At 35.9% G+C, this 18,082-nt stretch overlaps 1 protein-coding gene across 4 annotated transcripts in view; it reads right to left on the minus strand.

Moving 5' to 3' along the window:
* LOC131041790 (uncharacterized) overlaps positions 1–18,082 on the minus strand; it is a 108,963-nt gene that overhangs the window by 55,881 nt on the left and 35,000 nt on the right. For all 4 annotated transcript variants that reach the window (XM_057974999.2, XM_057975000.2, XM_057974998.2 and 1 more), the window contains one exon: positions 14,900–15,052. In XM_057974999.2, the coding sequence (XP_057830982.2) occupies positions 14,900–15,052 (153 nt within the window). The remainder of the gene's footprint in view (positions 1–14,899; positions 15,053–18,082) is intronic.

The following is an 18,082-nucleotide window of genomic DNA, read 5'->3' on the forward strand; positions in this document are numbered from 1 at the left end:
ATTGAAATTGTCTTTTCATGGTAGTGGTATCAATCACCACTTTCTATAACAAAGGCTTAGCAAGTCTTACAACCAGGGGCTTGGCAACTTTTATGATTTGTACTGCAACAATCAAATCATTTTTGAGCTTAATTGCTTGTACTTGAGCCTCCTGTTAATAATCTACTTCATTAGTTTTGAAGAAAAAAGCAAATTTTGAAGGAAAAGCATTAAATAAGTAATTCAAGAGAATTTGTGGAGAAGGCCTTAGGCCTTATTCTTCCAACAATTTTGTAGTCATTCTACAAGCTCTCCCATAAGATCATTATGATATTTCTTTACATTTGTGAGTTGAGCACAAAGAGCATAACCATCTTCAATTTGAACCATGAGAGGAATTTAGTGTGCATGGTCTTGTTGATGGCGTTTTTACACACTATGCAACACAAAATAAAATACTAAGTATTCTATCCTCTCTTGAACAAAGACTCCCAAATGCTAAGTTGTGTGATCAAGTGGGACGACTCCAAGGTTCTCGAATGTCAGATCTTGACGTGCTCTTGGATAGACTTAGTTGTATATGATGTGACATTGCTGGGATCACAAGGTGGACTTGCATTGAATGCTTGAATGCTGGAACGTGGGATTTCACTTGATTTTAAACAAAAAAGGAAAAAGGATAAGGTTTAGGAAACTAATCTAACTATAGGAATGTAAGAGCAACTAACTCTAGGAATGTAAGAGCAATGGACAATCTTTGATGAAATTCAACTAAGCTAGGCTTTGACATGCAAGCAACATCTCTACAAAGCTAGTGCAATCTCCTAAGGATAGCTTTAGGATGTTCAAATCATCATCACAAGACCATCAAGTTGATGCATATCAATGAAGAAGCGATAATTGAAGTTAAGCTTCGCTGAGATAAATCCAGTTGACTACGCAAGACACTTTACCATCAGCAAGGTGTTAGTAGTATGGATGTACGAATTTCACCATTGATCATACACAAAGTTTTTCCATTCATTTAAACAACTTAAAAATCAAATGAGAAGTAGAGACCATGCAAATTGTTGAATCGACACATAGAATTCACCATCTCTTCAATGAAGTTTACATGCTTCTTGCAACAATGTCTTGGCAGCAATCTTTACCTTCTCTTCCTACTCTAATTATTTTCTACTCTACTACTTTCTTGAGCTCTGTCTATTCTTTATTTGCTATTAACTTTTACAAATGAAGAAGTGGAGCCTTAAATAGTGCTCCTATTACAATTCAGTGGCTCAAATCGATTCACAATCAATGGCCAAGATCGAAAGATAGAAACCCTAATTAAGGTTTGTTACACCCATTGAAAAGCATTTAATGCTTAACCAATGACAAAATTACAATTGATGGGACACATGTCCTTCCTAGAAAATCCAACCAATAGATGGTGAAGGTAGGTGCATCGAACTTTGTGCCCATGTGGTAGTTATCCTCTTTTGATGGATGGGTCAAGTTCATTGAATCTAGACGCCTTAGCCTGAAATGATATGATTGGATAAGTGATGACTAGGCACCACCTCAACTTGCTCAATCTTTGTAACTCATCACAAGTTGTAAATGAATGAGGAATATCTCTTGATACTCAACATTTCCAAGCTCCTCATGTGTTGATGACTTTGCTCATGTCAATCTTCTAACTTTGATTAACTCTTTTGAAACCATCTCTTGTCTTGATCACTTGCATTTTGGAGCTTTCATCTGGCTATGCTGGCAATGATTCTTGGATTTCCAAAGGAAATTCAAGATTGTGAAAATTTCCACCTTAAGTGCTCGATGTTGATTGCTATCAGCTGCCTTGTATGAGTTGGAGACTTGATGTGATGCAATGTCTTACTTGATCCGATGAAATCTCGATCCTATATGTGAGTAGATGTTCCTTCATCTTGGAGCTAATCTTCATCACATGTTTTCCATATCATCTCACTTGCATCAAACCTCGTTCTTATCCAAGATGCCTTGTGTCATTCCCTTGGACAGGCCTCGTTCTTGTCCAGTATGAACCATGTTCTTGTCTAGGACGCCTTGAAGTGCAATGTCTTCCTTGACGAGAGTTTGTCATGCTAGAATCATCCTTCACCTGTAAGAGTTGTTCAAATTAGTTTTGTGAAGTGATATTCTATTTGCAAATAAAACTTAACCATCTAGACTAGGAATTCCTAACCTTAGAATGATAAGTCTATTTGCAAATAAAACTTAACCGAATTCTATTTGCAAATAAAACTTAACCGAATTCTATTTGCAAATAAAACTTAGCCATCTAGACTAGGAATTCCTAACCTTAGAATGATAAGTCTATAAGCCTAGGTTGCATCTCTAGCCCTAAATCGAATATGATCATCCTCGGCTAATGATAATTCCTCATAAAAAGCTCTAAGGTGATACGCATTAAACAAACCCTCTTAAAACAAAACTTAATAAAGAGAGGCCAAATTGAACATAGATAAGGCCCGATCCAATTTCAACTTGAGAAAATATACTCTATTTCAGACCTGCAACTTGTTTCCAAGTGAACTGATATATCAATTTGATTGCACTTTTGATGAAATTGCATGTTCTTTAAACAAAATTGCCCCTTGGTTGAGGTGCTAGATCTTGCCAAATTCTGATACAGATTCGATTGATTTTTGTCGTAATGCACTGCCTGTCAAAATTGCCTTCTTTATAAGGCAATTTGCTATAACCTCCTATGGTGAATTTGACAACATGTGATGCAGATTGGAAACGCTAGTCTTGGGGACAAATTCGCTATGGAGAGATTCTATTCGCTGGGGTAATGATCTAAGTCGCCACCTCCAATAACCACCCTTGCTCTTAAATTGAAAGCTGTTGTTTAAAGTTGGAAATCGCTGCCAAGACAATGATGCAATTCACTGTGATGTGACTGCGAATCTGGGTACAACCTGGATCGAAATTCACACGCCAAAGGTAAATTTGTTGTAGCTCTGTACGATTCAATCTTGAGCTGAAAGATGATCGAATACCAATTTTGATCAAACACAAATCATTGCCAATAATGAGTTCGCTGATGTTTGGAGAGAATCGCTGCAAGGGCAATGAAAATATCAACTTAGTATTCATCAAATGAAATGATCAATGCTGGTTTATAACGCCTTACAAAGAATCGGTACTACTCCACAAATAACCTGGCAAAACTCATCTAATGCATTGTGATTAAAGCAATGGGATCCCAGTTGCATTCTTTTATTGCTTCAAAATCATTTATTTAAATAAAAGTATCCTTCCTCAAAATCATGGTGTCTTTAAAAATGACTTTGCTTTGTTTTACCACTTACATTAAATGTATCGCAATCACTAAATAGAATGTAATCACCAAACTTTAAATGTATTGCAATTGACACCAAGAAAGGATTTCGAACTTTTTGCAATCAAACCTCTTAAATGTTATCGCCTTCAATCATTTTGTAAATGCAAATGCCACATATTAAACGTGTTGCAATTATCATCTATAGCCCAGCATGGTATTTTAAATTAAAACTTTAATTATGAATAGCCAGCTATATGTCATTGAATATGCCTATACAAACTGCATCGTGGGAGTTCAATTCTTAAGGTGGCACCATCAAATGCTTACGCCTTGCATGTACTAAGGTTGTCATTGTCTTTGTTCATTGCATTCATTAAATGACTTGCATTGTTTTGAAGTTCAAGGCGATCACCTCTATCCTCATTTCAAGGCGGGCTTAGCTGGGATCACTCCACTCATTCTAGCCTAGAACGACAAGTGTTCTAGCCTAGAACGGCTTGATCATGCAATTGTATAAATGCTTCTAAATGAGAGGATGAAATGGTTCTAGCCTAGAACAAATGTTGTTCTAGCTTGGAACAACTGGTGTTCTAGCCTAGAACGGATGGTGTTCTAGCTTGGAACGACTAGAATTCTAGCCTAGAACGGAAAACTTGTTTTCCATGCCTTAGCCAAATTTTCTTGATTTCCAATTTTGATTACAGCGAGCAAAGATGTGAACCATTCACCTCCTTGACTTTGGAAACTGACTGATTGAACTAGAGAGAGACTTGACTTGATTGGCCCTTAACCAACTACACTTATTCAAATGAAAGGCAAATAGCTAAAAGACTCAAAAAACTAACCTAGAGAAAAAAGTGCGGGGGGGGCGGGGGGGGGGGGGGTCCCCATTTGCAATGGGATGATGTGTGAAAACGTCACAACAGGTCTCCCAGTCAATAATGTAACCTAGAGTGAGGTAATGAAACCAATCTACAGCTGCTTTGAAAAAAAGTTGACAAAATGTTTGCTCACCATCTTTTTGACAAACTCCTAATATACTACAATGTAATGTCCCCTTTTGGGATATACCTGATTTTGTCCAAAAATAACAATTCCAGCAAATGCGCTTCATTTACAAATAGAACTCTATAATAAAATTACTTATTGTAATGCCAATTTAGAGAAAATCCTAATTTAGGTCTTATAAACAATATTAATTAACATCAAAAGAATTAATATCAAGCTCCTAATATACTACAATGTAATATCCCCTTGTGGGATATACCTGATTTTGCCCAAAAATAACGATTCCAACAAATGCAATTCATTTACAAATAGAACTCTATAATAAAATTACTTAATTGTCATGACAATTTAGAGGAAATCTTAATTTAGGTCTTATAAACAATATTTATAACATTAAAGCATTAATATCAAGAATCTTTATTAATATCAAAGTATCCTAAAATCATTCATATATATTTCATAGCATATTTCCATAGTCAACTATATTAGGAATCCAATGGAAAAGTTTGATAGGACGCCAGGAGACTGTCTTCCTCAACCAAGCCCAAGGGCATGGAATGAACCTCAATCAATTCAACCCTTTGGCCCACAAGTATGGCAAGACCTCCAGCCAATCCATCTCGGGGTGGTAGACTTTATGAACGACGACTGGTACTGCTGCATCTTCCTATAAACATTTCACATCAATTCCAAACATGGTTGCTGATGAAAATTAGGTAAATAATTACTTATCCTATATTTATATTTTTAAATTTATCTCACAATATTTTATTGCTGATGATAATATTTATTTTTGCCTTCGTATCTTATTTTTCCTTTTTGTTTTTCAGATTTCCCTTGATATTATAAAATGCTGTTCTTAATTTCTAACTCAGGTCTATTTCTGAATTCTTCTTCAATTCAAACTTGATTATTCTTATTTCTGCTGAATTCATTCATTCCCTTTTGCCGCTTCTAAACTGAATTGATCTCCCTTTATATCTTGTCATTGAGGGAGTCACAACATTTCACAATTGCTACCTTTTGAAAGAGTGTAACCCTTCATCCTTAATCGCTGGTCTTGAGCCCCCTTTTAATTTTAATTAAATGTCTTTGGTAATTGCTGCTAATGATTCCTTAACTTCATTTAAAAGCCTTTATTATCTTGGCGATCCAAAATAAGGCTGACTAACTTGGCAGGGCATGACATATTTCCTCTTTAGAACATGTACGGCAGTTAGAAGAAACTCTCCCAGCTGATAAAATATAATAAAGCCAGACAAACAGATTTGTTGTGTCAGAAATTGTCCCCTCTAAATATGGGGGTTCCCTTATTTCAATGGAGTTTCAAAAACTATAATTCATCCCAAGTTGAAGAACGGCAGTTGTAATGAGCATTGGATGCTGGTTTCAGACCTTTATGCCATCAAGAGACATTTATGCATTTATGCCTTACTTTATTGGTAAATTGTTTCCGAAAAACATTAGAGGGTGTATGTTACAGAAAATTGCAATACAGAGCCTGAATTGATATCTCTTTACAAAGGCACGTACATTTTTACATAATGTCCCTTTTTCTGTTTTTTAGTTGAAAATCGATACAAACTTTACAAGGGTGAATGCTTTTCAACTTAATATCTCTTATTGTGTTTTGAGTTGAAACTGGACATCTCATTACAAAGGCATGCACTTTCTCACTTATCATCCCTTTTTGTTTTATGTTTTTAAGTTCAGACTTTGGACAACTTTAGGAGCGTGCGTTTCCACTTATGGTCCCCTTTTTTTAGTTTATAAGCCTATCGAGGACACCCACCCCCCCCCTTTGTTTTACTCAACTCATGGCCACTTCAAAGGGAAAACTTCGTCATTTTGAAGGTAAAGTGTCAAAAAGTTCCCCTCCATTTTAATTCCTCAGTTTGCCAACTTAAGGAAAAAGTTCGGCGATTTGGGGACAACTTATGGCTAGGAGCTTGCATTTATATAGGAAAAAGTTCGGTGATATGGGAACAACTTATGATAACATTAAGTGAAATCATAGAGGGAACTTTTTGGTACTTTTGTTCTAAATCACCTAACTTTGCCCTTAAATGGCTAGATGTTAAGACAAACGAAGTAATGAGAGGGGTAAAGCGTGATCATTTTTGTCAGAGCGAAGCCCAGCGTCACCTTGAAAGCAATTAATATTTGCCACAATTATTTATATATTCAAGGTATTTGATTCAAGTTGAACTTGTTTTATTTTGTAGGTCAACGTTGTTGATACATGATAGCCTCGGTAAGATAAATGATTGAATGAGAGATAAATGAAGTCTCTCATTCAATCATCTATCTCATCGATAGACAATGATAAGACTTCAGTCATCATTGCTTTGTCTAATAAATATAATTACTCTTCGATATATCATTTTCGATTTATATTATATCAATAAGAGTATGCATGATATACGATCTAGTTGGGATCGTATCCCTCGATTCTTATATATAACATTGTTAATAATCGGGTTCTTAACTAATGCACGGAATACCGATTGATATCGGGTTTATTGTTAACTGCATATATACCGATTGTTATCGGGTTTATTAATAACTGCATATATACCGATTGTTATCGGGTTTATTAATAACTGCATACATACCGATTAGTATCGGTTTCACTTGTTAATTATATGCACACCGATTAGCATCGGTTAAACTTGTTAGTTATATGCACACTGATTGGTATAAGTTAAATGTGATTATGATTGAAGAGGTGCGATCAAGTAATATCTTGATCGGTCATGTCTAATAGACATGACCGGTCAAGGTATTGCTTGATCCTCCTTATTGGCATATATATATCAATAGGTGATTATGAGAAGAACATCGAAATTCATAAATGCTCTTTCTCCATCTGCAACATACCAGATAATAGTCAGATTTATTATAATAAGAAATAACATATACTTGAAAGAAAAGATAACCTTGAATATAACTTGCATCTTGAATTGAAAATTGAATAACATTTACATGGTATCAGAGCCATAGTTAAATCGAACCCGAGGCTATTCAATTTTGTGAAAAATTCAAGACAAGCATATATTCAACATCACATTTCTCCAAATGGCTAGCAACATTAGATTCGAAGATAGACTCGGAGGAGGTGATGACTTCTCAGCATGGAAGTTCAGAATTAAGATAATTCTAAGAGAATAAAGTCCAATCATTTGTAAAAACTGAAACTACAGAACCTGAGACTGAACCTGACAAAGCAACTTGGATAGAGGGAAATGGAAAGGCCATCAAAATCATAGTTGATGGGATGAGGAATAATATTATGCCCATCATAAGGAAACATGAAACAGCCTACAACATGTTCAAAGCACTTGAAGATGCATTTGAGATATCCAATGCTAGTAGAACCTTGGCTTTAAAGAGAGAAATAAATCATATAGCTATGATCAAAGGGGAGTCAGTCAATGCCTACTTCATGCAGATATCAACCCTAAGGGATGAGCTAGCAACCCTTAGATATGAGATCCAAAGCAAAGAATTAACACTCATTGCTCTAGATGGGTTGCCTAGTATATGGGAAACATTCGTCCAAGGCATCAGTGCAAAGGATAAATTTCCAAAGTTTGAAAGGCTAAAGGCAAACTGTCTCCAAGAAGAATCAAGGTTAAATAAGAAAGGGATCAAACAAAAGAATATAGATGAAGATCTTCAAGTCCTAAACACAAACTCCAATAAGAAAAGCAAGAAAAAACAATTAGGAAGAGGAAAGGTCGCCATGGCAAGAACACCTTCAAGAAAGATCTTTCATAGATTCAATGTTACAGATGTGAAAAATTCGGACACTATGTTGCCAAATGTCCGGAAAGAGCCAAACAACAAGCCACATTTGCCAAAGCAGGAAAATCTAAAGGGGAAGATGACTCTGAGAAGTATGTACTCTACTCAGCACTTACAAACCAAGCATTAAACAAGGTTAACTCCTAGGTGATCGACAGTGGCTCATCCAGACACATTACAGGGTTTAAAGAAGTGCTAGACTCCATGATAGAGGAGAATGATGAGGAAGTGACTATCGGAGATGACTCCACACATCCAATCAGAGTAGTTGGAACCTGCACCATCAAACTAAAGTCGGGCGTATCATTGCAACTTAAAGGAGTACTATATGTCCTAAGCATCAAGAAATTTCTCGTCTCCATATCAGCACTAGAGGATAATGGGTACAGAGTGACCTTCATGGACAACAGAGTGTTGGCTTGGCCAAAGAAATCATCTATCAAGAAAGCTAAAACCATTAGTCAAAGACAAGGCTACTTGTATGAGTTGTGCACGTAGCCCAACCTAGCCCTAATCCATGAAACTACAAATGCTAATGAAGTTTGGCATAGAAGACTAGGTCACCTGAATTTTAGAGCTTTATCATCAATGGGAAACCTTGTCACAGGCCTACCTAAGTTAAAGCAATATCATTCAAGGGCATGCAAGGGATGTGTCCTAGGTAAAAATGCTAAGGGTGTTTTTCAAAATAGTACTAGGTAAACAAGCAAAGTTTTAGAGTTAGTTCATTTTGATGTATGTGGACCTATGTCCATATCTTCTTTAGGGGGATTTCTGTATTATGTAATATTTGTTGATGACTACTCTAGGAAAACTTGGATCTACTTTCTGAAATGTAAAGAATCAGAAGAGATCCTTAATAGGTTTAAGGAATTTAAATCACTAACAAAAAACTACTCAGGAAATAAAGTTAAAACCTTAAGAACTGACAATGGGGGGGAATACACCTCAGATTTGTTTAAAGATTTTGGTAAAAATGTTGGGATTAAGAGGGAGCTTACTATACCTTATAATCCTCAACAAAATGGGGTAGCTGAGAGGAAAAATAGGACAATTGTAGAAGCTGCCAAAGCCATGATTCTTGATCAGAATCTAAATACCAATCTTTGGGCAGAAGCAACCAGCACTGCCGTATATATACAAAATAGATGTCCTCACTCTCATCTTGAAGATAAAACCCCTGAGGAAGTCTTTACTAAAACAAAGCCAGATATCAACCACCTTAGAATATTTGGGTGTCTCGTCTATATTCATGTACCTAAGGAGAAAAGATTAAAATTAGAGCCTTCTGGAAAAAAAGGGGAATACTTGTAGGATATAGTGAAACCTCCAAGGCCTACAGAATCTATACACCTGGTCAGAGGAATATTGAACTGAGTAGGGATGTAATCTTTGAAGAAGACTTAGCCTTCAAAAGAGCCCAAAGCTCAATCGAACCTAAAGTCTATATCCCTACCCCTAGCATAGATGAAGACCCTACTCCTGAACTTCAGAGGGAGAGTCTTGAGGAAAATGAAAGTGAAACTCAAAACCCACCCAGAGAAAATTTCAAGAAGAGACCACTATGGACCACCAAAACTGTAGAAGAAGCTCAGAATTATGTTGCCCCTTCAGGAACCTTCAGAGAAAGCAAAAGGCCTAACAAACTTACCAACTACGTTGCTCTCATGAATGAGCTTTCAAAAGATGAACCTACTAATGTATCAGATGCACTTAAACAACAAGTATGGAAGAATGCCATGTCTGAGGAATACCAATCCATTATGAAAAATGATGTTTGGGAGATTGTTCCTAGGCCAGCTGGAAAATCTATTGTCACCTCCAAATGGCTCTTCAAAATCAAACATGTTGCAGACAGCAGCATTGAGAAACACAAGGCTAGATTTGTAGCCAGAGGGTTCTCACTAAAGGAAGGAATTGACTATGAAGAAACCTTTGCACCTGTAGCTAGATATACCTCAGTAAGAACAATCTTAGCCATTGCGACAGCAAAAGGATGGAAAGTACATCAAATGGATGTAAAGACAGTATTTCTTAATGGAGAGATTGCACAAGAAGTATACCTAGAGCAACCTGAAGGATTTGAGATTCATGATGTAGAATCTCATGTATGTAAACTCAAGAAAGCTCTTTATGGGCTTAAACAGGCTCCTAGGGCCTGGTATGAAAGAATTGACACTTATCTCTCAGGGCTAGGCTTCTCAAAGAATGATGCAGATCCAAATCTCTACTATAAGCAGGATAAAAGTGATATGCTGATATTGATTTTATATGTTGATGATTTGTTAATCACAAGAAAATATCACCTCATAGATCAATGTAAGAAAGATCTTGCTAAAGAATTTGATATGAAGGACTTGGGACTTCTTCATTACTTCCCAGGTTTGGAAGTATGGCAGAATTCTGGTGGCATTATACTAAACCAGGGTAAATATACCTTGGACATTTTGAAGAGATTTGGAATGCTAAACTGCAGAACCATGACCTCTCCAATGGAAACAAACCTTCATAAACTTAAGGAAGCAGCAGCAGAATCACAACCCTCGGATCCTACTCTATACAGGCAAATGATTAGGTCCCTGATGTATCTTGTAAATACGAGACCAGATATCTGTTATGTAGTTAATGCCTTGAGTCAATTTATGTGTGAACCAAAGGAGATACACCTGGTAGCAGTAAAACATATCATGAGATATCTACAAGGTATCCTAAAACTTGGTCTCAAATATGAGAGAGTTGAACTAGATCTACACGGATTCACAGATTCGAATTGGTCTGGAAGTGTAACTGACAGGAAAAGCACCTTAGGATGCTGTTTTAGTTTAGGTTCAGCCATGATATCCTGGATCAGCAGAAAACAGTCATCAGTAGCACAAAGTTCCACTGAGGCCGAATACATTGCAGCCTCCATGGCTACTCGAGAGGCAATATGGCTTAGGAAGCTGCTTGTGGGTTTATTCGATGAACCAATGAAGCCTACAGTTATTCATTGCGACAACCAAAGTTGTATAAAAATTTCAGCGAATCCGGTGTTTCATGAAGATCCAAACATATTGAGATTCCATATCATTATGTACGAGACATGGTGGATAGAAATGTGATCCAATTGGAATATATTTGTACAGGAGATTAGACAGTAGATATTCTTACCAAACCACTTTCAAGGGTGAAAGTTGAGCACTTCAGAAAAGGTCTTGGTATGATTGAAATTTAATTTGCTTTGTACTCCTATACTTATTAAGATGTTTTATGTGTAAACTTTTTTGTCATGTTAAGACTTTTATGGGTTTAACCTCCTGAGTTCATGTCTAAGAGGTGACAATCTCTCAGATAATGAACACTTGTATGTAGACATTAAAAGGTGACGATCTTATGATGTTCAAACCAGTTATCATGTTGGATCTCCGGTATGCCATGGATGTGCCATGATTGTGTTGTGGTAAAACATTTGAATAAAATGAAAGTGCATATACCACAACTTGGATAAGTTGAGAATTTGACTATTCTCATGTGCTTATTCTTAAAGTATTGTGTGTTTAGGCAATACTGATATCACGTGCTTGAGTGATATCTTGTCATCACAAGTTGATGTGATGAACATGTGTATCACGCGTTTAGATGATACTTCATGTCACGTGTTTAGGTGATGTGATTTCTTGTATCAGATGATTGATGATACTTCATGTCACATGTCTAGGTGATATGATTCCCTAGAGAGTAAGATTACGTAAGGAATACTGACCATCATGAGAAACGTGATACTAGATATGTTGTCTTTCATTTATCTTCCCTAGCTAAGAGGGAGTGTTGATACATGATAGCCTCGGTAAGATAAATGATTGAATGAGAGATAAATGAAGTCTCTCATTCAATCATCTATCTCATCGATAGACTATGATAAGACTTCAGTCATCATTGCTTCGTCTGATAAATACAATTACTCTTCGATATGTCATTTTCGATTTATATTATATCAATAAGGGTATGCATGATATACGATCTAGTTGTGATCGTATCCCTCGATTCTTATATATAACATTGTTAATAATCGGGTTCTTAACTAATGCACGGAATACCGATTGTTATCGGGTTTATTGTTAACTGCATATATATCGATTGTTATCAGGTTTATTAATAACTGCATACATACCGATTAGTATCGGTTTCACTTGTTAATTATATGCACACCGGTTAGCATTGGTTAAACTTGTTAGTTATATGCGCACCGATTCGTATAAGTTAAATACGATTATGATTAAAGAGGTGTGATCAAGTAATATCTTGATCGGTCATGTCTAATAGACATGACCGGTCCAGGTATTGCTTGATCCTCCTTATTGACATATATATATATCAATCGGTGATTATGAGAACATCGAAATTCATAAATGCTCTTTCTCCATTTGCAACATACCAGATAATAATCAGATTTATTATAATAAGAAATAACATATACTTGAAAGAAAAGATAACCTTGAATATAACTTGCATCTTGAATTGAAAATTGAATAACATTTACAAACACTGCTGAAAAGAGCCGAGGAGAAACCTAAAACGCAGATTGAAGATGCGATCGCAATCAAGCCAAAAAGTGAAGGCGAAGCACAAGCATGGTGATAACCAATTCAACCAGATGAAGGAAACAATCATGGCACGCAAAATGGTGATCACAAAGCATCGAAGAGCATGTCATAAAATTGGGACCAAAGTGATGATGTTCCAAATTTCTGGAAGGCATCAATAAAACCACTCAAAATGCTACCCAAGAATGTGTAGAACCAAAAATTACACAGCAAAAATTTCCAAAAAGTCATTTTGTTTGTAAAACAATATTGCCTTATTGTAAAACAGCTACATGTGAACCCCATTAATGCATTTAAAACAAAGGGACATGGGCCAATTATTCCTCAGCTACCTGATTGACCAAATTTATGTCAAACAATTGTAGGTAGCTAAGAAAGTGGTTGAAGGAGGCAATAGGGAAGTTATGGAAGTTACTAGGCATGGATTAAAGCTGCTAGGCTTCTAGAAGGCAAATCTTAACCGTTGGATGTAGTCAATCCTGGCCACTCATTCAAAATTGTAAAAATCTATAAAAGGCAGTGCCTCTCTCTTTGTAACGGGTTAGAAGTTTAGATCTTTAGTAGTTAGAATTTTAGAGGTTAAAATAGTTAGATGCAGTTTGCAGATTAGAATTAGGAGTAGAATAGTGTTGTTGGAAGAAATTGTTGTAATGGCAATTGACATTGAAGTATGATGTTTGTTATTTTTGTTTTCTCCTATTTGCATGGTTTCCCTTCAGTTGGTAAAGTAGAGTTTAGTGATTCTGATGGTGAAGTGTGAGGGTATTTGATGAATTTCAGGTTCATACCATTGGGGGCCTGTTGATTGTAGGTCACCGTGTGTGGTTTGTTTGAACCTTACTATTGTGCTTAGTTCAACTGTAGGTGTTTGTCCTGTGCCAGAATTGGGTGCCTAAATGAGTACCTCCACTTTGAAAATCCTTCATTCCCTTGGAGCTTGCACTATCCCTGTGAAGTTGTGAGTATATCTATAGCGAAGCAAGGGTTAGTTTATAGAAATCTGTTTACCCGCAACGCTAGCCATTACTACCATTGCACTTAGGATCCCTAAACCCTATCTCATTTACATTTATTTTCCCATCTTGAGAATCGCAACATCATCGGATGCAAGCCAGCTTGTTGTAAATGTAAACCCCCTTGTGTTTACCAACAAAACACATCAAACCGTTGAGTTATCCCACAGTCAAGACCTGACATTTGGAACCTTGAGGTTGTCCCCTTTGATCATTCATAACAACATTAGGGATCTCCTTATTCAAGAGAGGATAGGATACTTAGCATTCTATCATGTGTTGACCAAAAAGAGTAGCAGTACGATTTTTGCCATCAACACTATGCAGTATGGAAATCTGTCTACCCGCAACACCAACCATTACTACCATTGCACTTAGGATCCCTAAACCCTATGTCTTTTGAATTTATTTTCCCAGCTTGAGAATCGCAGCATCGTCGGATGCAAGCCAGCTTGTTGTAAACATAAGCCCCCTTGTGTTTACCAGTAAAACACATCAAACCGCTAAGTTATCCCGTAGTCAATACCTGACATTTGGAACCTTGAGGTTGTCCCCTTTGATCATTCATAACAGTATTAGGGATCTCCTTATTCAAGAGAGGATAGGATACTTAGCATTCTATTATGTATTGACCGGAAGGAGTAGCAGTACGATTTTTGCCATCAACACTATGCAGTTGATGTATTCTTTTCAGGAACCATGTTTACAAGTCAAACATTAGAGGGCACAACAAGGAACTGCATCAAACTTAGCTCAAGGTAATATAGTACAACTAAAGCCATTTGGAGCAATTATTCAGAGCTAAAAATGAAACATGTAAGCATGCTATGAATGGAAGAAATCAATTGAGTTGTTGACCCTGACAGTTTGTAGAAAGGTGCTGTATGACAACTTGGCTTTAAAAGAGCCTATAAAAGTTTAATTGTTAATAGGAAACCAATAATTATCCTTTAACACAAACTGACTATTATTCAGGAAATTTTAAACTTTTAAGGGTATGCTGGGCTAGAAAAGAGCTAAAGACCTTAGGAGAATGAACTTAAATTATTAATCCAACCTTCAAACTCAATCTTTTCTCCCCATTCAACAGTTTATGTACCCTCTAGTCTTTTTAAATTTGTAGAGAGGAAATACTAAAACATAGTACCGATCATGGAAATCAGAGATTGAAGGATACAAAAGAGGTTCTGAGGATATACATGATGTGAGCATCTGAACTCCCTTTTTTTGAACCAATGAGATCCCTTTAATTGTTTCGCACAAACCAAATGATAAACTTGCCGACATTTGATATTTGCACACATTACTTCCTTGCCTGGCATGACCAAACCCTTGCACTGGAAACACTCCACCTGCACATAATTCAGTCAAAGTCCATAAATATAATAATAAAAAAATATACAGAATAATACTAAGATACTTTAGTGCCCTCATTCTTGCCTATTATTACCAAACCAGAACATGCCAGATATTACTATGAGAATAAGACCACTGTTGAGATACCACTTGAAGCACAATAGAAGGTTCTGAATCAAACAAAAAGGGATGAGACCTGCGTGCAGCCAAACTAATACTAGGATGTCCAGTGAGATTATAGCACTGCATTGTAGGATCTCAATTGATAAGTACTGAATAAAGCATTCAGACATCTTGCTCTATACAAGCAACAAAACAAGTAACAAATAGAACTAAATGTTGATTATGCTCAAGGAATCGAGAATAATAACTAAACGAGTACAATAAAACCAGAAGAAAGATAATGATTTCTCCCTGTAATCTTGTGAATAAGCTTTGAAATGATAAAACAGAAAACGTGACTTTAATCTATTTTCAAGCATACATAGATGAAGAATGGCAGTAAATTTAATTTGATTTAACATACTTTGAGAACCTTATCCAATATTGTATTCATTTGTTTGAGTTGACTGCATACGTGAGTTCTATCTTGTATACATTAAACTTGCATCACTATTAGCTGAACTCCAAGCTTCATAGCAAGCATCAGTAATTCTTACAGTAAAATAAATGAAAAGCAGTTAGAAACAAGTGCTTTTAGCAGACTAATGCACATTGAGACAAAAAAAATATACATTTATGGAAACGCCCAAACTTCAAAGAATAATACAGAATTGAGAATAGCTGTTAGATTGTTATGGGTGGCTCAGCTGGTGTTCTAGCGCTAAATGTAGTAAAATCAGACCTTATTTTGCGATTATTCTCCTTCATCTGGGTGCAGATTTTGTGAATACTATTAGTGTGTAAAGCAGCTAATGATAGGCACTGGTTTAGGTTATCTTTAGGCCCCATTTTGATTTCATTTTTTGCTTTAATCTGGGCACTGTAAGTTTATTTTTGTTGGGCTTATTGGAGATGAAGATATCTAAAAGCAAAGCATTGTTTTCAGTTCACCCAAGTTGGGAGATCTATTTAGGGCGTGTGGCACACATGTTGCAATACACAGAAAACTCAGAATAATAAAATATTTTAGACAGCAAATGAGATACTCAGATCTCAATTTTTATTTGTTTTTTCAGTACTTTCAGAAGCTTGTGTGTGCAGCTTATTGCCTCAAAATTGCAGGTTTCTGATTAAAGTTTAACTTTGACAACTTATTTCAAACCCTAGAATGCAGAGTCTGCATACCATGTGCCAAATTTTAACAATAGCAACCAAGTAAAACATAGGAAAATATAATGCATCCTATATTTAAACAACAAAGCAAAAGTTTCAGTTAATAAATTGCATAAAGAACCATCAGAGCCATAAATAACAACTGGACAGAAAGACAATCTGGACAGAACCGTACGCATTTCACAATACAAATGTAAATACCTAGCTTCCAACGAAATTTTAATGTTGGAATTTGACCACATATATCACAGCCGTGGAAATGCTTGTTATAATAAGTCTTCACCAACATGTCAATGCGAGAAAATCCAAGACTAAATATAAATCTTTGAAAACATACCCTTACTCAAAAACATGCTTTACTTATCATTGTCTCAACCTTCAAGTGCAAATTTGATTGAGCAATCAGAATCCTCATTTTCTGTAGAACTAGGTTATGAATAATGAGCTTGACACCCAGCAGGTTCACCCATTTTTCCAGTAAAGATCAAGATTAAAACCTTGATGAAAATATTGTCTATGAGATTCATGCCCTCAGTATTACTTATATATATGATTTGTCTCAAGTAAACTGCCTTGCAAAAAATTTACATTGCTTCATTCCTAGGGATTTACAAAAGTGAGAAATCCAAAAAAAAAAAACTTATAACTAGAGTTGCCTTCAAGAAGAAAGTATGATATAGATAATCTAGAACCTGTTGTTGTGTTAAAGGGATCTCCTCCTTGCAGCTCCTTTAAAATTTCTCAAAGAGGGGAGCTACGTTTATTTCAATTTGAGAGCTAAAATGCGTTTCTTGTCTATGTTCAACATAAATTTCAGTAAGTCATGTCTTCTTATTGGATGACTCCAGCTACCATTTAACTTGATAACCTTCCATCCATGACTTGTGATTGTTTCTTTGGGGAGGCACTAAATTTGATACTGAAATATATTAAGCTTCCTTGCAGGAGGTCCAACCCTCAGGGGACTATTTGTACTTGGCTTTTATGATTCAAGTTTTAGAGATTTTATAGCATCCCATTATATTGTTTACACTCAAATACCTAGTTGCTTATTTGTAGATATTGGTATGATTTATTTCCTTCCTTATTGCTGAGTTGTTTTATAATCTAGGATTCTTTTATCCTAGAACTTCTTTATTATAATCTAGGATTCTTTTAACTTACTTCTGGCTATTTATTTATTTCTAAGCAGTAAGAGATATTGTGTAAGGATGCCTACGTATCTCATTTCCTTTGCAATTAGCATGAACCTCCAATTTGCATCACTTTCAAAAATTTCTGGCATCGAACAGTTCATTGCTCTTCCCAACTTCCCATCACCATAGTTTTCTTCTTTGCCAACCAATCTTTCAAATGATACAGCACAATTCTCAATGTAGGGTTGAACTTGCAAAATAATTGTAATCTCAAAAACAATGACCACACTGTAATGTCCCTTGGCAAATAAATTATCAGATCTGGAACTTTTCAATTTTCTCAAATAAAAACTTTTCCAACAACTGAAATTATATCAAACACTGTCAAAGAATAAGCTTGAATAAACACACCCAAATGCAATAAATCCATACATACTAATATCTAAATGAATGTTCAGATTTGCAACATGTAGAAATAAATATTTTTACTGTCATAAACTGATTTAATCCAGCAAATAATTTCTGCAATAAACTTTTCAAAACTAAGAGCAAAGATGGTGCCAGTAGGCACAACAGAACAACACTGTTTTCCAGAAAACTTCAACAATCTCACAA

The sequence above is a fragment of the Cryptomeria japonica genome, chromosome 3, assembly GCF_030272615.1.
Source record: "Cryptomeria japonica chromosome 3, Sugi_1.0, whole genome shotgun sequence".
Classification (NCBI taxonomy): Eukaryota; Viridiplantae; Streptophyta; class Pinopsida; order Cupressales; family Cupressaceae; genus Cryptomeria; species Cryptomeria japonica.